The following is a 23,742-nucleotide window of genomic DNA, read 5'->3' as shown; positions in this document are numbered from 1 at the left end:
AGAGGCATAGTCCTGTTTTCATACCAAGGTCCCAGCCTTGGACAGAGACATTGCAGGCCATGGAATTTCAAAATCTACATAGGTTCATTTGGATTTTAAGTCCTTTCTTGACACACATTTACTGATTCCAAATGTTGTTGCAATATTTGATATCTATGGCTATTTCAACAATCTGAACAGTATATCCTCACCTACTGATGATCTACTGTTGTTTGAACCTCGGACAAGTGATACCAAGGTTAGTGCTAGGTCTGTCAGCAGCATGAGGCCCCACTGCTAGACACTAGTCATCATATAACCATAATTAGATCACTTCAAGCCATTTAAGAGGCTAACTTTGTGGGCCCATCAAGCCAGAGCCTTGCCCATATCTGACAGTAACAGGAAGGATCCTTTAAAACATGCATTATTGTGGGCTGCCCTTTTCTTTTTGTTGATCAACCAGCTATTTGGAGGAATTCAATTTTCTGAATTAATGATAGACAATACCCCACTGATCTATGGATGATAAAGGTTGTTATAGAAGGCCTCCCAACTGCAGGCCCTACCTCATTATATTGTTAGCCATCAATACATTTGTCCGAAGACACCTGTTCAGAGATGTCTTGCAGCAGAATCATTGCTGGAATTAACTGCTAAAGGCCAATGGTATACTTTGGTTGGCCATCAATCCAGCTCCTTATCATTTCAGTCAGGTGCAGTGCTTTAAAAAATGGAATCAAAGAGATGAGTTGTCAAGACCATTGATAGAAATGTCATGTTCAGGAATACAGTTTGCCAGTTCAGGTCATTTCCTTTTGCTCTGGACTTTCAGCTCTGCCATGGATTTCTTGTCAACAACAACAACAAATCCATTGCTATATCATCTTAACATTTTATCCACTTCATTATGAACAAGTCTGTAAAGAGCCTTGGATGATCATAATGGCCTCATCTATTTTCTCAAAGAATCACATCCCAGTCTGGTTCTTTCTTCACATATTGGGGGGCCCCGAGTGGTCTAAAGTGCTCTCCATTATGGATCACTGCCATCTCATCTCTGTCTGCGTGGGTTCTAGTCTCGGATTCGGCCATTGTGGGTATGTGAGAAAGCTTGCCAGTAGCTTCTCGAGGGTCGGTGGTTCTTTCCGTGGATTTCCAGGGTTCTTCCTCCACCATTAATACTGGCTGCCATGTATAGCTTATCGTTTGCTGAAAAATGGCGTTAAACCCTACATGCATACATACATACATACATATACACATACATACATACATACATACATACATACATACATACATACATACATACATACATACATGCACACATACATATTGGATCTCCTCATTGCAGCAGCAGGTCTCTCATCATGGACTGATTCTTTATGAGACCACTGGAATGATTCTCTTATCCCAGTGGCAACTCAAGATCTGCCTACAGGATCTAGAGGTCCTAGTTTTGGAATACCTCAGGTCCTATGTCAGTAAAGGGAGAACCAAACATTATTTACCATGGATATTCCCTTGCAGATTCAGCCTCTAAAAGTTTTAATCTAAACGATTACCACCACATTGGGCTCAGGTGCCCACCTCCTTTTCTTTCAGAAAGACAGCATGGTATGGCTTTTCAGGAGCATTCAGTACCATTCAATATCCTGGGGACATAAGTCACAGTTGATGCTTTTTAAGTGTGGCAGGAGATACTGTCAAGAAAGTATGTTCTCTTTCTTCTATGTTCACTAATTATGTTTGATTATCTATAGACACTGTCAGTTTTCGATGGAAAATGAATGTGACAGAAACGGAAAGTTGGTGGAATTTGTCAAAACCAGATGTGAGCTGTCATGAAATTAATTCAAAGCTAGATAGAAATTTCAGTTTAGAAGATCATTTTCTAATCTCATTTTTAAGTCATCAATTTTAACACATTTTCTAGTATCAAGAATATTTGTTATGTCTGGATTTGCTGCGGCCTGAAATGAAAATAAAGTTTTAAAATTCCTAAAACTTGAACCATAAGAACATTGGTAAATTGGACCATTCAGGTTTGGGTTCTTTTTGTTCATAGATAGTGTTAAAATTCACTGAGAACTTAAAGTCTAAATCAGTGTTTCCCAGCCCTGATTTTGTGGATTCAACCCTAAATTGGCCACCAACAAGACCTCCCATCCCATCAGGCTTATGATACGGTTTCTTCTGATGACCCTTTGTGACTCTGCTGAGGACCCCATGTGCCCCTGAATTCATCATAACATGAGGCTGGGAACAGCTAGTTTAAGTAAAGCAAAACTTGTTTGTTAGGAAATATGAGTATTTTCACAAGTAAAAATAGATACAAGAGTCAACAATGCAAAATTGATATAATCAGTCCAAATACAGCTGTCAGAAATCTCATCTCATAATAGTTTATGCATAATTGAAAATGGAAATCCCCAACCTCTTTTTCTTATGGCTATATAGCATTTGTATACCCTGGGATTTCTGGATTCATTATGTTTCAGAAAATGTTGGTCATGCGTAAGATTTCAGAAGCAGGGAAATAAAAGGTGCATTGTTTTCTATCTTGAGGACTTCATACTCATGCTCATAAATATATCGTATCCCTGTCCTGTTCATTATACTGATTCCAATAGCTTGTTCATTATACTGATTCTGATAGCATGTTCATTATACTGATTCCGATAGCATGTTCATTATACTGATTCCAATAGCTTGTTCATTATACTGATTCTGATAGCTTGTTCATTATACTGATTCCGATAGCATGTTCATTATACTGATTCCGATAGCATGTTCATTATACTGATTCCAATAGCTTGTTCATTATACTGATTCTGATAGCATGTTCATTATACTGATTCCAATAGCATGTTCATTATACTGATTCCAATAGCTTGTTCATTATACTGATTCCGATAGCATGTTCATTATACTGATTCCGATAGCATGTTCATTATACTGATTCCGATAGCATGTTCATTATACTGATTCCAATAGCTTGTTCATTATACTGATTCCGATAGCATGTTCATTATACTGATTCCGATAGCATGTTCATTATACTGATTCCGATAGCGTGTTCATTATACTGATTCTGATAGCATGTTCATTATACTGATTCCGATAGCATGTTCATTATACTGATTCCAATAGCTTGTTCATTATACTGATTCCGATAGCATGTTCATTATACTGATTCCGATAGCATGTTCATTATACTGATTCCGATAGCATGTTCATTATACTGATTCTGATAGCTTGTTCATTATACTGATTCCGATAGCATGTTCATTATACTGATTCCGATAGCATGTTCATTATACTGATTCCGATAGCATGTTCATTATACTGATTCCGATAGCATATTCATTATGCTGATTCCGATAGCATGTTCATTATACTGATTCCAATAGCATGTTCATTATACTGATTCCGATAGCATGTTCATTATATTGATTCCAATAGCATGTTCATTATACTGATTCCAATAGCATGTTCATTATACTGATTCCGATAGCATGTTCATTATACTGATTCAGAGATGTGTCTTCTTTCCTTTTTCAGAGAAGGCCTCAGTTCAAACAATCAACAACAACAGCATTAAGTATTGTTATTCAATTATGTTATTGTTTTTTTGTAATTGAGGTGGTTGTTGTTTGTTTGTAATTGTTCTTATTATTATTCTTATTATTCTTATTACTTCTCTTGACTATCATTATTATGATAACAAGTAATTTCTTTCCAGGACCCATCACTCAAGCAAGGCTGGAGGACTGGTGCGATTGTACCCGAGTTATGGGTATGTTATAAGGAAAAGGAAAGGCATTTATTTCTTCTTTCAAATAGGTTTTTACTCTGGCTGTTATAAATATACCCTCATTCTGTTTACCATACTCAAAATAGACAAATTTATGGCAGAAATGTTTAAAGAAATTTATCCCATATTTTATATAATAAGTGCAGGAATCTCTCACTATAAGACCACTCATTATAACACTTACGGTTATAAGGCTTGTATTGTCATGGACCACATTTAAATATGCAGTATTGAAATTATATGTATAGTATTCTTCATTATAAGCAATCATGCTGTAAGGTAGTTTATTATATGCTCATTTTTTTTCCTGTTAACTTTACATTTTCAGAATCGTTCAGAATTACCCGATACTGAACTCGCGCGACAATATCAATTTATAGCATTCATGTGTACAAAGGTGCTACTTTCTGTTGTAAACAAACAACGGATGCAGACGCCAGCACTTTTGATTTGTACACAAATCATGTACACTTGCGTAAGAGGCTCTTTACATTGTGGCTGTTTAAATTTGTTTCTGAATGAACTAAAACAGATGTTTGGTGGACCGCCACTTACCAGCTCTTTTGGCACATTCCGCGTTGATACAATGTTACAGATTTAGGCTAGCTACATTATATAACAGACGCAAGATAAGGTCCTTACAAATAACATACAAGTGACAAGTCATATACTCTCTTCTCTAGCTAGTGATAAGAATGGCAAAATAAAATATACTTACAGTTTTACATCCTGAATTTCCTCAAAATGTACTTTCTTAATTCTGCAAATCTGAATTACATGAGCCATGTCATTGGTTTTCAAATTGGATTACACATTTCGAAATTGTGCTGTAATTTCGATAAGTGCAATTGCATCCTCCTTACTGCACTCAAAATGAAATAAGCATTAAATTCCATAGCGTCTTTTTGATATTTGCAATTGAAAGACTTCATATTTTTCCCACATTATAATTTCAAACATTCAATGACAGAAACAGAAACACGTTTGCAGATGTCAACATGCTTCTCCCTAGCTTATTAAATCTCATGTATTTCATGTGGAATCGTCACATACAAATCCAGTCAATAATCACGAAATTTCCTAGAATCAAGAAAAATATCAAAATCTATTCATTCCAGATCAAATGGAAAAGTTGTTGCAATGCACATTCATTCACAATATGACTCCAAATTTCAATTTTAACTAGACATGCCATTTTCTTTCGAAAGTTATGTCAAGCGCATGACTAAGTTCAAATTTATCTGGGCAGAGTTATGTGCACAATAATAATGTTGATTTGTGTAATGATGAATATGCACTTGTGTATTTAGTTTGGAATGCAGCATACATTCATTTACGTTGTTTCTTGTAGTGTATTGTGTTTATATAATTAAACTTTAGGTAGAATAAAATAATGAGCATATAATAAAAAGGTTACTGCATTTGTATGGGAAAATATAAACTCATTTTGTCGGAAGGATTCTGCACTCCCAAGGTAGTGCAGTATTCCATCCCAAAACTCGCTCATATTTTCCCATACAAATGCAGTAACCTTTAATTATTTTATGACTCCAATGAATAATGTTATAATGAGGGAATACTGTATCATGTATACAAACTGATCACTATAAGGCAGCATACTTGATAGATTTATGAAGAATGTTATTTTGAGGGAGTACTGTATCTGATTACAGACTGATCTATATGGCCATTTAATTTGTGGCTCCCATGAACAGTTATAAAGAGGGAGTACTATATCTGATATACAGACTATGATTACTATACGGCAGTTGATGCATTCCATGAACAGTGTTTTGAATTTTGAATGTAGCTTTAACAATTTTTTAGTCCTATTACTATGATTTAAGCAGTGGGGCAGTTTATGGTGATGTATATAGCACTGAGGCATCATGCCGCAGACATGTAGCATCATATCCTACCAAGTGACATTATCCTAACACATGTTCGACCAGTCCTAGCACTTTGTTATGACTCAGCCAGGGCTAAAACCCACAACCTACTGCATCTGAAGTGTACGCTTTAACCACTTATGCCACTGCAATGGGCACTATGAGGCAGTTTACTTGATGACTCCTTAGAACAGTGTTATAATGAGGAAGTAATGTATCAAACATGCAGACCATGCAGCATATGCTGTCACAAACAATACATAAACGTATTCCAATAGCCAGGTGGATTAGAGGGTTGGGACAAATCACCTCAGAAGGAAACTGTTGTGAGTTTGAGCTCAAAAGGCAGAGATATGTTTTTTCTTGGGTTTTATTTAAGAACTGAACCTTCATATTTAAGAGGGTTCAGGGTTTGGCTTAGTATGGTGTTGCATGGCACTGCAAGACCAGTAGATTGTTTCAAGCTGAGGAAATTGGAGTAAAGTGCCTAGCCCAAGGACACACCATGGTGGCTGACACAGACTGATCTGATGGTAGGATTTGAACCCATACCCTTTGGGTCAGGATTCCAGCCCTCTAACCACAGAGTCACCTTGGCTATTCCAGGTTTCATGAAGTCATCAAGCTGAAAATTGATTGCACACTTTAGATTAATGGCATTTTCTTCATTATAGGCCATTCATGTAGTGTTTGATTGAGTCAAGAATCATGACACACTGCTCCAGTGGCCTAATTGGTTTGAGCATTAGCCTTGGATGTGGGAGATCGCAGGTTTGAACTCCGGCAGACTTATACCAAACACTTTTTGAAATGGTACTAGCAGCTGCCTCACTTGTATTCACCATTAGGAAGTTAGTGTTTGGACTGGTTGGCCTGGTGTCAGGATAATGTGACTGGGTAGGACATGATGCTACATGTCTGCAGCATGATGCCCAGTGCTAGACATCACTATAAATTGCTGCACTGCAGACATCATAGCGATATGAAATGAATTTTTTAAAAGCTACCTTAAAAATCAAATCACACACACACACACACATATACATATATCCATGAGTCTTATACAATATGATGTCTAATTCATATAATTACAAATAATTATACAAATGATACTGAATCATAAGAAATAAAAATGGACTATATTTTAACATATGTTAACAAATATTGACTCAACAAATAAGAAGGACCATGACAATATAGATAGTCCTATTTTGGTGTTATGAAATAATAACATCTAGTTTTCTTCATCACATTTTAACCAATTTAAAAGGCCTTGCAAAATCTTGGTAAAATTTGTAAATTGTTAAAATTCAAGGTTGAAAATCCAGCAAGCAACAACCTTGATGGCTGGTAAAAACATACATGATTCAGAGTTGTATTACAGGCTATCAATAGTTAACATTTGCATATAAGTTCGATCTAGCTGAAGACCGCGTAGACCTAGATCTGCCATTGCATAATGTGCTGGTAGATCTTGATTGATGCAGTTTGATAGGAGTACAAAAAACACAGATCCTGATATGCTTGTACATTATATGATACAGACCATGGTCTGTATTGTTTGTAGATGGACCCATCATATAAGCAAGTATATACTACTGAAGAGAATCAGTTAGAATTTCATAATTCAATAACTGGTTTATCTTAACCAACAGATAATTGATTATAATCAGTTACTAAGAGCAAATTTTAATTTTTGTTTCTTATAGTTATATCTTTGCTCAAGAGTTCCTAAAGGTAATAAATGTACAGGGGTAATCTCTTTTAATGACACTGATAGTTTAACCTGGTAAAAATATTATATTTTTAAAAATTATGTTGTGCTGTTTTTGTTTTACAACTTTGTTAAATGAAAAAAAATAGTTATGGCTGATCAATCTTATGTAACTGATTTCTCTTTGCAATCCTCCAAAACTGGACGGATGAATGGATAGATGGATGCATGTCTGTCTGTATGTGATGTATCTATAATTTAAGGTATATAAGGACATGGTTTTCTTGTTTTTCACTATTTACAAATACTGCAAAGGATTTTACATTTATGCTGAAACAAAACATAAAAAGTTTTAAAAAATGTATTCGCTCAGTAATTTAACAGCTTAATCATGTAATAATGACTGTATGTTTCTAATTATGAAAGTTTGCACTTACAGAATATGGTGTGGTTTATATTTGTAAGTTGTGAAGGGAATAAATAATTCAGATAAACTTGTTTGGATTGGAAGCCCTATTTAGCTTACTATTTACACAAAGAGTTTTACTAACCTTTGTGTTTTCCATGCAACTAAAAAACATTAGTCTCCCTTTACATACAGTCGATTACAGAGTTTAACAATCGATTATCTTATTAGTTCTCACAACCAGCTGATGACCAAGGAATTAGATTTCTTATCCACATTTTGTTATGTAACAAAGTACATAGTACAAAAGTACAAAATAATGATACATTGTATGCAATACAGAATAATGTGCATCTTAAAATAATTGATAATGTATGAAATAAAAAACTTTGTAAATCTTTGACACTTACATTAAGAATAACATTATAAATTGTAATTTTCAGAATGAAATTCAAGTCATTAATACAGATGAATGTAAACAAAGGGTTCGATGGCTTGTAGCCATAGAGCAGCTTCTAGAGGAGATTCAGGTGAGAGTTTATCACATTTTTCCTTTTTGCCTGTATTAAATTTAGGGGGAATTTGGAGTCTTTTCACTCATATTCAGCATCAGCGCCGCTAAGAAGAATCTTAAATGTCCACCTTGAGCCTATTTTTAAATGTGACCATCATACTTATTGCATTATGTTATGTTCTCCATTCATTCATCTGTTACCAGTTTCATTTCCCCATTTTAAGTTTGCAGACTTCATGGATTGCTTTTACTTAGGTTAAGGAAAAAAAAAACTTTATTGTATTGTGGGGTGTAAAGTCAGTGGTCATGGTCACTGAAGGCAGACATGCCAACCCTCCCATTTTTTGCGGGAGACTCCCTGAATTCAACTGTACCTCCTGCACTCCCGCATTATTATTTTTTCTCTCGAATAAAATTCGTTTCATCAAAAAATATCGGGGAAAAATTTGTTTCGATTAATGAAAAATGTTTTGGAAATTCTCCATAGTGTAAAACCAGAAGTGCACAGAAGTTCTTAGAAAAGCTAGCAAACTTGAATCCATATGTTTGGTGATCTCATCAACAATGTCTAAAAGAAAAGGAGATTCGGATGAAATTGGAAAGTAAAAAAAATATAAAACTTTCCAACCTTCCTATAGCCTGGAATTTCCATGCCTGACTCATGGAAGTGATAAACATACAGCAATTTGCAAGACGTGCGATTTTTGTTTCATTGTTGTCAGGGGTGGACGTGATGATTGTTGTCGACATCTCCAGTTACAAAAATAAGTTTTTAATCTTGCTGTTTATTTTAATGGCCTTTATTGTATACTGCAAATTGTAATTTGAGTGCCAGCATTAAAAGTGTGATTATCTTTATAGAGAAATTAGGATAAACTGATAGATTGTTTAAATTAGGTACTGCTGAATGAATGACAGTTGAATTGATACATCTGCAGATGATGCAAATACTAAGTCTTCATTATTATTATTATTATGATTATTATTATATTTAGCCATAAACCTGAAAATGTATTTTAACAATTTAAATTTATGAGCTCCTTCCTAAGAACTATAACGACTTTTGAAGAGAAACAAAAATTAATTGTGCCTGAAGTTTTAATAAAAAGTTAGAAACATTAAATGCAATTCATTTTTGTGAATGAATGCAATTTATATTTTGTTATCTTTTGTTTCTTAGTCTTTAAATTTTATGTACTTTGCAAAGAGAAACACCTTGGATGTGTCAAAGTTTTTCTCATGAAGAAACTGTGACCAAAGCTGAAGCACTTTTACTGGGTTTCTTGTTGAACATAATATCCCTTTATCTGCAGCCGATGATGCAGGTGCCCTTTTCAAGGCTATGTTCCTGCATCCATCCCATTCAGCATATGACATCATTAAAAATATCAGTGTGGACGAATAAAGACAATATGTATTATTAAGGACGTGCAAGACGTTTATATAGAAACGTTAGTTCAGACAATGAAAATGGGCCATTAGCATTGCTACAAATCATAGCAATGACAGGGGAGACAAGTTATACCCACTTGTTGTTCACTATCGTGAAAATCAAAATACAAAAATGAAACTCTAACATTATAGGAGTGCACATCTAAGGGAATAGGGGAAAACATCGCAAAAATGATTGACAACAAATTTCAGGAAAACAGCATCCCTTGAAGGAATTGCATTCACTACAGACAATACCAAATGTTATGATAGGAATGAAGAGTGGTGCCTATGGACTTTTGCTGCAAGAGCAGCCAGAGTTATATGCAATTGGTTGCATATGTCATCAGCTCCACTTAGCTTTTGTGAATGGGCTTGGAAGGAGCTTACTGTTAATGTAGAATCGTTCTTTCATGACATTTATTACTACATGGAAAAGAGCACCAATAGGATGCATGCATTCATACATTGCCAAGAAGAAGCATGTTTTGATATCACAAAAGGTGTGCAAGGATGGCAATCTCTGGGAAAAGCGACAAAATGGGTACACAAGCAGTGGGATCCACTTACAGCCTTGTTTAAGGCAGAGTGAGAAGAGGAGATGTCTGCCAATAAAGAAGTCAATACAAGACAAAGTGTGGAAGCCAGCCACTCTAGGAAGCAGAGAGTTCTGGAAAATTTAAGATCCAGGACTTTTAAGTTGAACCGCCCCTTCTTGGGACTTCATCATTCCCTTTTTTGAGAGGGTGAATCTTGATCTGCAGTGAGAAGAACCAATGATCCACAAACAGGCTTTGTTTGCTCAGACACTTTGACAAAGTTATGCTTAAAAGATAAAAAGTAGCAACAACCATGTCTCTCCAAGAGTAGAGTTAATTGATGTTCTTTACTTTTAAGTTTTGTTCAGTCTGTTATTTATATATTAATATTTATTATCTAAAAATAAACCATTTTAGAATTAGTATATGTTCATTTGAAAACCATTAACATTTTGTAAATGTGTTCAACATGTTTCTCCCTTGATGAAATCCTCCATGCAGTAATTGAAATCTCCCTGAACATTTTTCAAAATCTCCCTTGAAGACTCGTTAGGATTGGCAGGTCAGCTGAAGGAAGAGATGTTTCCACATAGTAACTTGAGTTCTCCACCATATACCATTACCAATCTTTGTGAATGGCTTGCAGTGGGATAAGGAAGAACTGATTGATTGTGGGATGAAAATGTTAAAGGTCAAGGTCACTGACTGAAAAAGAATAAAGATGGTTATTGTAAGGTAAAAATTGGTTACACATCACAGGCCTGGAACAAAATCTGGATGGTTTGCACTTGTATGGCTGAAACCTATTATTTTGGGTTGGTTATAAGGTAAAAGATCAAATTCAGTGTTACTAAAATCAGAAAAATGGTTTTGCTAGTAATATTTGAGTTTTGACCACGAATCATCACCAAAATTTCTAGATGACTTACATGCTGTGTAAGAAAGATCTATTTTTTTTGTTGCAAGGTCATAGGTAATAGGTCATGCTCATGGTGAACCTGAGAAGAAAATAATGGTTTCTCGGACGATAAATTTAGTTTTCAGAACTGCATACCTTGGTCTAAAGTTGAGGTTAGTGAGATCTTCTGGTTATTAATTTCAGAAGTGAACAATACCCAACTTGTGCCTTCATAGGGAACCATTTAATGTGATCTGAACATACAATGTACATTTCACATTGGATTTCTATGACCAATAAATTATGCTGTGCACCCATAAGTGTCTGAATCTGGTGTGTGTGTTTTCTCCCTTGAATGCAATACCCAGTCACATTAATGTAAAAAGGAACTGCGGCTACTCAGTAAATCTGGCTCTTTCAGAAGGACAAAAATATTGTCTTTCCTGTCAATATATAATAGTCAATGAAAACAGTATTTATAGGTAGAAACTGTTCTATATTCCATTATAATTATCTCCCCTTGCCACTACAAGGTTCTCACTGATTTAGCAGATGGTATTCAATTTTCTAGTTTTCACTGCAATACTGTCAATATTGTAGTTATTGCATCACCTCTCAGTATCTGTCAGAATTCATTTTTATATCTACACATTGACCAGTGAAGTTAGTGTGTTATTGATAAATAAGGATTCTTTAAGACATTGGTATGTATCTTTCTGATTTATCATTGATATTTTCCCCTATTTTTGAAAGTCTGTGGTCGCACACATTATCAGTGATGTGCGCTGCAAGTATGTTTACCTAGTAAACCCTACTTTTTTTTCTTTTCATCTGATTCAAGTACACTTTATAATTTCCTGCTGTTTTGTCATTTTCATTGTTGATTCAGATTTATATTGATTGCATAAAAAAGTTAAGGTCCATGAGTTCACATATGAGATGTGCCACACTTACACCAAGTGCACATCAGCATGCAAAAATTGTACAGAATGGTCTGAGTGAATGCAATCAAGCATTGTATATGTCCAAAGGGCTGGGTGAGATGGGCAAACTTACCGACAGGGACATTTTGAGTTTTGACCTATAGACTCCATCTCTAGCTAACACACTGGGAGATGTCATGATGGCTCCTTTCCCTCCAAGATTCATTGATATCATGATGGCTCCTTTCCCTCCAAGATTCATTTAACCTTAACTTTTGTGACCTGCACCTGAGGCCATCTGGAATCAGAAAAACAGGGTGATGCAGATGCCCATGCTGCACCCACCCAGTCGCTACTTACGTCTCGGGAGATGATGACACAGTTGTTTGCTTTGGGAAGTTTGCATCCTGCCTGTTGTCATGTCCCTTTGGATAACTCAAGTTTTGGCAGCTGATTCGGCATAAGTCCAACCTGGCAGCCTTGTATTACTGGCTATCTTAGCCATACTTGAATGATGTGCACTTCATCACTTTGCAGTGTCTGTTAAAGGGATATGATCCACCATCTTACAATAAAGTCAGAGGGGCCATTAGAGACAAGTCCCAAAAATATGAACAGTTGCATTTTCAACACCTGCATTTTAAACCAGTATAGCAGGGGATGCAGTAATTGACGAGCAATCTCCATCCAAGATTGCTTGAACTTTACCTTTGGTGACTGTCACATCTGGCCATCAGTAAACAGAAGAATAGTGTGCTATGAATGTATCCTTACTACACTCACCCCAGTCACAGCTTGTTTCAGGAGATGATGATACATTGGATGGCTTCTGGAGAGATGTATCCGACTTTCATCATCTCTTCATTACAGAATTGGAGATGACTGGAGATTGCTGCTATATTTTGTCATTGAAGTCAATGTGTTTAGAATCAGTGATATTAATGGTGTAATACAGTTGGGTATGGAAGCTGTGCAAGAGGAGGCTGACATCCTTGCCATGAGTTTGGAGAAAACCTTGATCAGCAGGTCCACTCTGACTCAAGATGGAGCAGGCAAAATTTAGTCTTGAAGCCACAATTGCGGACATTTACTGTATATACTCATGTATTAGCCTATTCGGGTATAAACTGAACAGGTATAAACACTAAAAGCACATGACCCGTGTATAAGCCGACCCACAACTCCGAGACATCACAAGATGCATGTGGTAAGTTCTAAATGCATTTATTTAGGCAAACCTCAATTAACAAAAAGTACACATATACTTATCTCTGGCATGGCATGTAGGATTATTAAAAGGAAATGGTATAATCTTGTTAGAAAAGTAATTTATTTATTTTTCTGTTGTCTTATTGGTTCTGCCTAATTTAGATTTGTGTATAATTTGATCGAACGATAACAAGAATTGAGCAATCACAAGTTGCTGTAACACTACGTCTCCCTGTTGACTCAATTATTATTTGTTTATGCATCATTGCATTGGACATTTTATATCAGTGCAGCAATAAATATGTTTTTATTTTGCCTTGAAATTGTAAATACCTAACTTATTAAAATTTGATTCTAGTATGACAACACAACGAATAACAATACCATTTGATTCAACACACGCAATTAGGCTGCTGTATGTATTTGCATAAGGGTGCCACAGCATGTCCATGGTAGGTTTGAACACGTGCTGAATGAAATAGATTCCACTGAATGATGTACATCCCTTAGAGTCAAATCATGGGCACCACTGCACTAAATTTTCATATCTCCAAAATACAATAATGAAGTTTCAGAATTAATTCTTCGAAAATTATCCTAATACCATTAACTTGAGTTGTAGTTTGCTTTGATGTAAGCAACCTTACACCATACCTGTCAACTCTCACGCTGGGAGAGAAGAAAAAACTAAAGAATTTTGGGGTCACTCCACACCTACCTCCCAAGTTAATAATATATCCGGATTTTTGAAGAGAACTCCTGATTATTACATTAAGTCTTCAACTTTAAATTCTCCTAAAAGACAAAAGTCCTACATAAATACATCGAATGCAATCCATGGAAGGCATGTTCTGGTGTATCACCTGTGAATATAGTCCTACATATAAGACATCACATTTTATTTATGTTTTAGTGCTACAACCCTGATGTCCAGGTCTCACATGTAATTAGTTGCACTGTCTTTCTTGCTTGTTTATTTAAGACTAATCTTTAGCTGTTGTGCAGTATGGCCACAACTGACCAGAATGTGAAAATAGGGCACTTCCTGGGGGAAAATATGTCACATCACAGGGAGAAACCATGCGTCCTTTGTGAATTTTGCCCATATTAGACTTGCATACATTGGACACCATAGATCCCTGGCAAGGATCACAGTATAAGAAAACTCGGAAACCAGCCAGGGTTGAAGAGCTATTATAACAATCAAATAGGAAGGTGTACAAAACCCTAATCAAAATTCATAAACCTGTTTCAAAAATCCGTTTCAGTGTTTACAAATACAATCCACACCATGGGGGAAACAGGTACACATAAAAACCACTTCAGCTTTTGGCAATGGTGGTCCTCTCTGTGATGGAGTTTGAGAGGGACCATACCTAAAAATTAGACTTAGAAGATGGATCAATATTTAGTGAAAACAAGGCTTTAAGAATGCCACATAAAACCTCCTGATTTTAGGCAATTACACAACAATGTACTGGTATAGTTGCTAGTCAAAATTCCCTCTTAACACAAGCAAATTTCGGGGTTTTAACGATTAACTGTCCTGGTTGCTGTTGGAAAACAAAAGGCAAATCCACAAACTATCAACAAAGGAGACACCGAAACATCAAGCTTTAAATTGTATGGAAAGTTTGATGTTGTTCAGCCAAAACACAAAACTAACATAGATTGGTGATGATCTTAGTTGATCTATAATGAGAATTTTAGCCTTTATTATTACCACTCTTCGTGAACATGTAAGTTATGCTGGTTATGTGCCTTGTACAATTAAATGTGCATACCTTTTCATAAATATTACCTCAGTGTGTAGGATCACTTATGTCATGGAAAATGAGTAACTCATGAGCGTGTAATTCAACTTAAACAAAATAGATATTAAGGCCTTGCTGAAATGTTATCTGAAAGAATTCAATTTGGTCGAAACAAGGATTAAAACAAAACCTGCATCTAATATGTTTGCGTTGGATTTAAGAGACACTATGCATGCTTTGCACTGTGTAAGTACTGTACATTAGAGTTCAACCTGGTCTCCTGGGTAAACTCAACCAGTCCGCGAAGTTTGAAGTCTGTATTTACCTTTATTTAATTTCATACTGGAGAAATCAGAAAATATGCACATGCAAGCTAATAAAAAAAATCAATCATAGTACTTGATAACAGTTCAGTAAGTGTCGAGTCACAGAACATGATTTTTCTTTTATGTGCATATGTCTTGGACCTTTGAAAAAACAATTTTTGTGTCCCAAGATTTACAGCCTTTACAGTAGTCAACAAAAAGACTTAAAACTTGTCAAGTTTAGATACTGGCCACCGGATAAGCTGATCCCCCTGTCTTCCAGGCCTTTAATTTTTCCTAAATTATTCAGCTTATACAAGAGTATATACGGTACTACAATTTGATCCTTGCCAAGTATCCTGCACTTCCCTTTGCAAGTCAAGCCTACGAGGTCAGGAGATGAGTAGATAACAAATGATGAAGAGCATCAATCTTTCTATTTTGCCGCATCCAGAGAAGATGAAGGATTTCTCCGATCATTTGTCAGACAAATTCTTCACCCTGGAAACTCTTAAGTCCTTCTCAGACAATCAGTTGCCAGCATTCTTCTCCTCCCACTGGGTTTGTGCCCACTTAGATGAGTTTAATTGTTTTAGCATGATGTTTGAAAAGTTTATCCGCACCAGCTAAAGTTTTCATGTTCCAGACCTAATACAATTCTTTGTCTTGCTAGATTTTTAGCTTAGACAGTGAGATATATTTCAGGCATGTGATCATAGTCAAGAAGATAAAAAAATTCCAAACAGGAACTTTCATATAGCCTCTTGAAGCTGAAAAAATATAGTCAGACGAAGACGATTTGCATGAAGTAAACTATTCATACAGTGCAAATTGCAAGTTGAGCATCATTTCTTATGCTAAAATACTTGGTAGAATAGCCACGGGAGGGACTTCATTGTAGGAGAATCTGGTTAGGTTGTGGAGAAGAATGACAGATCAGGACATAGTGACTTTTCGAGAGTGATGCCAAAGAGGGATTTGAGGGATCTGATAAAACAAGGCAAAACATCAAAGGACCCTTTTTAGAGACAACTTAAAAATTGAAAAGATATACCTTCAATATTGCTAGTTTTATCATTCATTCTTTTATGACAAAAATATTTTTTTTGTTATGGTCAGGTACCACAATCTACAGAAAAGTCATGAGAAACAATCAAACACTAGTATATTTTTAATCATTTCAAACATGTATAACAAATAATTATCATTGAACTATCCAAAATGGCTGTCTATTGTCATGCTATTTTGGAATGTATTAAATGATGTGTGTTATATGGCAGAACTAAGCATTCTCCCTCGTTCTGGGTACAGTAATTATTGTGCCATATTCAGCAGGAATTGGCTGCAATTGAAACATGAATTTTAGTTTTTAAGATACTAAAAGAAAACTACAGAAATTCAACATAAAAATGATTAAAATGAACCAAGTTGTTGAAATGAAGAAAATTCAAGGCAGTTCTAGTTCTTTATGCGACTTTTCTGATGATTATGTTTAGTATTGTTATTAATGTATCTATACTTATGCTGGGGGATCAGAAGGAGTGCTTATAAGTATAACAATTAACCATAAGTATTTACCAGAAAGGTGAATTTTCTATGCGCCCAGGTGTTGGGTCAAAATCAATGCAGATTCAGAAACCTTGTTGTGGGAAATTTTGAGGTAAGTTATCAACAGTAGATTGAGTATCACATAAAGCTAATATTTAAGTTGTCTTACAATACTAGTAAAACAGTATTAATTATATTCACAGATAGCTGGCTCTAATGATGGACAAGATCTCATCCAGCAGCTTCTTGAAGAGAGAAATGAACTCAGGTAAGCAAAAAGAGCATGATTCCATTACTTTCAGAACAAACAATAATTGAGTTAATGCTTATTTGGTATCCTCTGTCTGCGGCGGTTCGAGTCTCGGATTCAGCCAATGTGGGTATGTGAGAAAGCTTGCCAGTAGCTTCTTGTGGGTCGGTGGTTCTTTCCGGGGTTTTCTGGGGTTCTTCCTCTGCCATTAATACTGGCCGCCATATATAGCCTATCATGTGCTAAAAAATGGCGTTAAACCCCACAGCAACAACAACAACAACTTATTTGGTATTTTCCATTTGCCATTTGAAGGGAGATCTAAACCATTGGTTGGTTTGCAGTGTGTTTTGGAAGAGATGATGGAAAGATCACAAAAACATATTACTTACAGATAATTTAGAATATGCAGATGATGCATGGTTTGCTGTGAGCAGTTTTTTATTGGAGCATAAGAAATTATATTGACCACAAAAGTGAGACAGACATTTTTTGCACACAGAAAACCAAGTATAATCATGCTAAGTACATAAATTGTAATCAGATAGAAACTTGTAAACATGATAAAACCCCACACTCAAGCTGCACATCACAGAAAATGCCTTACATCAAACCAGCTCAGCAAAAATGTGAAATTGCCTCTTCTGTGTGTTTGTCCCAGTTCACAAAGCATGATGCTTACATGCATGACTCCCATCAAATGGGATGCCATTTTGATGCTGGGTTGCCTAGGTCAACTGGAGCCATCAAGGTTAAGTACATGACTTTCTTTAAATGGGATTTCATTTTGCAGCACAGCTGATGCTACATATTTACAGCTAGATCAACTGGAGCAACTGAGCTTAAGTGCATGACTTTCCCTAAATTGGATGCCATTTTAAAGCAGGGTTGCTGCCTCCTATTTATTGCTAGGTTCACTGGAGCAATTGAGGTTAAGGACATGACTTCCCTTAAATTGGATACCATTTTAAATCAAGGTTACTGCTGCCTATTGACAGCTGGGTCAATTGGAGCAAGTGATATTAAGTACCTTGCCAAAGGTCACCTCCAAAATAAATGGAGCATATCTTAAATCCATGAATGTTTTATTCTGATACTGTACCTTTAGTGCCCACTAGTGAGCCATGCTCTCATTTTTAAGTTGCATTTATGAAGTTGAGATATGCCATTGTATTACCCTCAGTTTCAGCACCAGTGTCTGCACATATCAGGTGACACTGATTTGACATTATATATGAATAAAGAAACAACAACTGGAGAACCTTGAAGCAACTGTTTTTATAACAAATGCCATTGGAATAAATTTCAACAGAAAGCAAAATAACCCAGCTTTTGAACAACCTGCTCTTGCATTTGAATTTTAGATTGATGTCAGCCAGGTAAGTGATCTCAGGCACACTTGGGCCTCTTTAGGTTGATGTCAGCCAGGTAAGCGATCTCAGGCACACTTGGGCCTTTTTAGGTTGATGTCAGCCAGTAAGCGATCTCAGGCACACTTGGGCCTCTTAAGGTTGATGTCAGCCAGGTAAGCCATCTCAGGCATACTTGGGCCTCTTGTTTATACACATTTTGGGAGGGTCACATCATCTGTCACATTTCTTATAACCCTGTGCAGCACAGGGATGCAGAATAAGTCCAGGATGCTACCTTGCATATCATTGGAGGACAAGCTTGCATACCATAAAAATCCCAGTGTGCTGTCTTGTGTATCATAGGAGGTAACTGATAGATGCAGGAGCCATGGTGACTCAGTGGTGAGCATATGGAACTTGTGACCAAAAGGTTGTGGGTTCAAACTCCACCTTTCAGTCAGCCTGGATGAGCTAATGTGATCGTTGGGCAAGACACCTTACTCCAATTGCATGTGCACTAAATAATCTATTTGCGTTTTTGTGCCATAAAACACCAAATTATACCAAAGCATTTTTTTTTGTCAGTGCTGGAGACTTTTTAATGTCCATGACATTGGGGTCAGACTTCATATGTGACTTCCATGGAGTGCAGACTTGCAAGAAGGTTTTTGATTTGGGGAGTCAGGTGTGGTATATAATTAGAACATTACCAAGACATGTCTTCATGGGTGTCAAATCAATGACCTTTGGGAATATTTTGTTATAGACAAGATTTTATTCCGCTGCTTGCTTCTGGAGAGAAAACCGTGGCCCCCAGATCAGGGGTCTAATGTCCAAAATAAGATGCTGTGAAACCAATTTGGTACTTTCCTTATAAATCCAATTCCTTTGTTAAATTGTAATATTCAACTTTTAAACTTGGAATTTGACTTCTAGGAGAGTTTAGATTTCCAGTAATGTTTTGGACTTCCAGTTGGACCACTGGGTCTGTGGGGACCAGAAGGTGTCAGAGGGGTCAAATAGTTAGGACATCTCCAAAGCACGTAATCAAGGGTGTCAAATCAAAGTTCTTGAGTACTTTGGCATGGAATTATTTTTATTCTTAAACTGACCCTGAGTTTCCTGTGTCAGTAGTTGATAGAAAAATGAATCAAAATATCAATGAACCATTTTTTAATGTAGGTCATATGTGATTAATTATTATAGTTTGTTCTTTACTGCTCTAAATGAAATATGTGTCATTTATTAATCATGTTCCATAATTGTATACCCACTGTTTGGAGAAATATAACAGGTATATTGTTTTTTCTCATTGTCTGTCCATATTAAAATGATTATTTACTGCAGTTGATTGGAAAAAAAAACAACTAAATTTTGTACTTAAAAAGTTTTTCAGTGACCTTCTTGGAAGTTTGAAAACATTTACTGTAAAGTCTCATGTTTAAAGCCACCGATAGGAATTTTGATAAGAAACCTTTTTGGGAGGTGATCTTAGTTAACAGGACAAGTGTCCTTATTAAAAATGTGAATGGGACTGACTTGATGTTTCTTTCTGAGGAGCGATCCAATGTCGTGGTTGTTTGAAACTGCACAATTGAAAATTTAAGAAGGATGATGCGGCAGAATGAATGAATTGTTAGATATGCTATATGAGTACAGTGGAACCCCGCTATAACGCGATAATTGTGGTCCACAAAATTATATCACATTAATAGTGGGGTCACATTAATGCGGGCTTTTACAATATTTTACTTTTTTCAGAGAACAACTCATTGACACATATATGTGTATTCATGTCTAATATATATGATGAATAGGGTATCAACACCGTTTACTATCGTGCCATCGTGGCATGCAGTTCATCCATAATGCATGTAATTCCATTGAAAAATTAAGAAAGATGAAGCATGTGTACAGTTCATTATGTTCCAGCATCTATGAACAGTGTCTGTACAAATTTCATACTGCTAAAATTGTCATATGCATTTCCATGTACATTTATGCATTGTAAATTTCCAATAATTAATGCTTGTATGCCTATTCATTTGAACGACTAATGCAAAAATAATTAACAATCAACACATGCTTTCAGCGTGCATATAAATTTTGCTTCAGATTTTGTGATTATTGAATGAACCATGTGAAAACTACTATACTAATCATTGCGCAAAGTGCAGAGAAAAACTTGCATTTGTGAACTTCCTTTTCCATAGTGGTAAAATATTTTTATAAAAAAATAGGAAATTAATAATGAGTTCATAATCAAACATCATACACATAAAAAACCCGAGGACTAAATGCAGTAAACCATCAATGGTCACAAGTCACTTTTATCAAATTTTTAAAGCTGAATGCATGTACAATTTCATTCCCTTTCAATTTCGAGCTAATAAAGCAGACATTATTTACTGGCCATCTGATTGCATCTAATAACACCGCCAAGCACAGCAAGCATGTTGGCGGTTTTTGTTTTTTTATGTCTATTGTTAGAATATTTTATCAACCGCCACATTGTCTGCTGCTTGGTTTTGTATGCAGTTAAAGAAGAAACGTGTTGGCTATTGTTTGAGCAATGATTGTATACAGAATTAATTGAAGACAATCACAAAGATGACTTGCTGGCTTGAGGAACGAGAAAAGTTCACATACATGTATTTAAAATTTCAGGAACCACCCCATGATCATATTATATTCAAATTTATACTCTATCTCTTCTCCAAAATGATAATAAATTTTGTATACACTATGTCACGCACAGTGCTTTGAACAAAAAATATTTTTTCATGTGTGAATGAATAACAAAATTTCAGGAGCCATGCCACAACCGTGTTCTATCCGAATTCTCATTATCACTGGGCGTGTTATGGTGGGGTCACACTGTACACCGCTCCCTTGATAACTCGCACCCGGATAACTTGTGATCCTGCTTATAATGCGGTGTCCGTCTTGGCTCCAGATTTTTTCCAGAGAAAGTGTATTTAAAATATCTTTAAAATATGCTGAACATGAAAAATTTACAATAAGAATTGGTAAATTAAACCTTGACACATTGCTTGTTTTATCATCGAAAATGGTGATTAATGCCCGTAAAAATAGAATCCATATTTTGAAATTTGCAAGTTCTAAATAAGAATTATTTTCAGAGATCTCGAAAATGTTAATTACGCGTATCTGGATGCCAATTTTTGATCTGGGACACAGAAAATCACTGAGGCGGGAGTCCTCCGTACGCATGTAATAGGTGCTCGGGAAAATTCAAAGATTTGCCAGTCCTGTTTCAGCCACCTGCTTTGTGAGAAAATGTGTTGATCAGTTGGCTGTGCTGATATTTACAATGACAGAATTCGGTGACTGAAAGACTCCTTGATGTACATACATGTTGCCATTTTATAAGAGTACATTAAAAAAAGAACATGATGCATTAGCTAGGCGGCTAGTTCAAAGGCTTTGACTGGTGGCCAGGTGAGAAAATGTACTGATATTTAGTGATTGAATTCAGAGGCAGAAAGACCCAGTTTTAAAATCCTAGCGAGACCTCTGTTAAAGATATCATATATTATGTAAGTTTTTATGATAAATAGTTGTCAGTATACAGAAAATAAACAGTCTGGTGAAATAGCGATCAATGAAAACTTCTGGTAAATGCTAACAGGTGGCAACAGAGAATGAAATAAACACCAATTAAACGTCTTCCTGTGTGAAAGTCACGTTCTAATCCTTTAATTCTGTTTCACTGTAAACATTATAATCTCAACATATTCTGTTCATTGAAAACATGAACAGAGTCAATCGACCATCACATCGAAACCCGTGAGTACTTCTGTGAGAACCTAATTACATGCCGGCTTTGTTTTGATCAACACCTTGGATAAGTGTTTGTTGCATTAAAAAATCGATTACAAGAGACCTGGGGTGCTGGATTAAGGGTCTTGGAGCTGCCTTTGATGTAAAGCGAAACAGTAACAGAGACAGCGACGATGATAGTGACTTTGAAGGTTTCAGTGAAACTGATGTCATTAATGCCGAGGCTGTTTGGGAGAAATTCGTACAGACTCATGGTCCTGAGGTGGGCGTTTCTCTTGATGATATGGAGGAGTGGATTTGTGCTGACAACGATTGCCCCACAGCCGAATACATGTCAGATGAAACAATAATTAATTCTATAACAAACAAATTTGCAGCAGAAGACGATTTTAACTGGAGTACCACAAGTGTTGAAAGTGATTCAGACGCAGATGTTGTACCACCTCCCCCCTCTGCACAGGAACAATGAAATCTTTTGATATTGCCATAAGGTGGCTGGAGACCCAAAATGTTGACTACGTAAACCTCATGCAGTTGAGAAATCTGAGGGATTTTGCTCGGCAGCAGAGAAACAAAGGAGTATCACCAAAAAAATCAACTGATTTTTTCAAAAAGTGAATTGATATTTATCAGGCGTGGCACAAACGGCAAGTATTAACTTGTTCTAATTTACGTTGTTTTAAATTTGTAGACCCATTAAATTCATGTTAGTACTGATTAACCCTTGTTTTTTGTTTTCCATTTTACTTCTATCGCAATCAGATCTATATATCGTTTGATCAACAGTGTTTCTCGAAAAGTGTCGATCTTTTGTATATAATAAAAAGCGTCTAATTTGGACCAAACAGTAGAACTAGAATGTATCCAATGCAACATAAAAATTAGTGATGTAGTACACAATGTGTGAAGTGGTACACATGTTAAGCGAACGGAAACCACGTGAAATAATGTTTTCCATGATCGCCTCAATATACTGTAATTTATCCTGAAATTAATGTTGCTTTATGAGGAAATAATAAACAAAGTACACCATTATGAAGAAATATTTATTCACAGTTAATCTTAGCACGATTATAAAGTGAGTATTCAACACTATTATCTGCCTACCCCCCACCCTTTTTTTTTCCTTTATGTCGTCGATCACTTTATTGGTTTTGGGCTTATTTTATGGGTCCCTGAATAACTCGCACCTCAATAATTCTTGTGGACCCCGATGTGCATGAGTTATCGAGGGAGTGGTGTATTTAGATGGCTTGAAATGAATGTATCACTGTACCAAGTTGCCAATTGCCAATTGGCATCACTATTACAAGCGAATGCATCATGATATCTAGTTGCCAGTTGGCATTAACAGCTTCTGCATGCAGTTATTTAATGGAATAGCATTAATTGTAATATGCTGTTGGAAAT

General features: G+C 36.0%; 1 protein-coding gene across 1 annotated transcript in view; it reads left to right on the top strand.

Moving 5' to 3' along the window:
* LOC149799979 (5'-nucleotidase domain-containing protein 3-like) overlaps window positions 1-23,742 on the top strand; it is a 98,611-nt gene that overhangs the window by 59,756 nt on the left and 15,113 nt on the right. The window contains exons 13-15 of the mRNA XM_089959505.1: window positions 3,725-3,778; window positions 8,249-8,335; window positions 17,130-17,194. Coding sequence (XP_089815631.1) covers window positions 3,725-3,778; window positions 8,249-8,335; window positions 17,130-17,194 — 206 coding nt within the window. The remainder of the gene's footprint in view (window positions 1-3,724; window positions 3,779-8,248; window positions 8,336-17,129; window positions 17,195-23,742) is intronic.

This window comes from Sinohyriopsis cumingii, chromosome 5 (genome assembly GCF_028554795.1).
Source record: "Sinohyriopsis cumingii isolate HCF-2022 chromosome 5, ASM2855479v2, whole genome shotgun sequence".
Taxonomy (NCBI): Eukaryota; Metazoa; Mollusca; class Bivalvia; order Unionida; family Unionidae; genus Sinohyriopsis; species Sinohyriopsis cumingii.
This window is presented reverse-complemented; position numbering and strand designations above follow the sequence as displayed.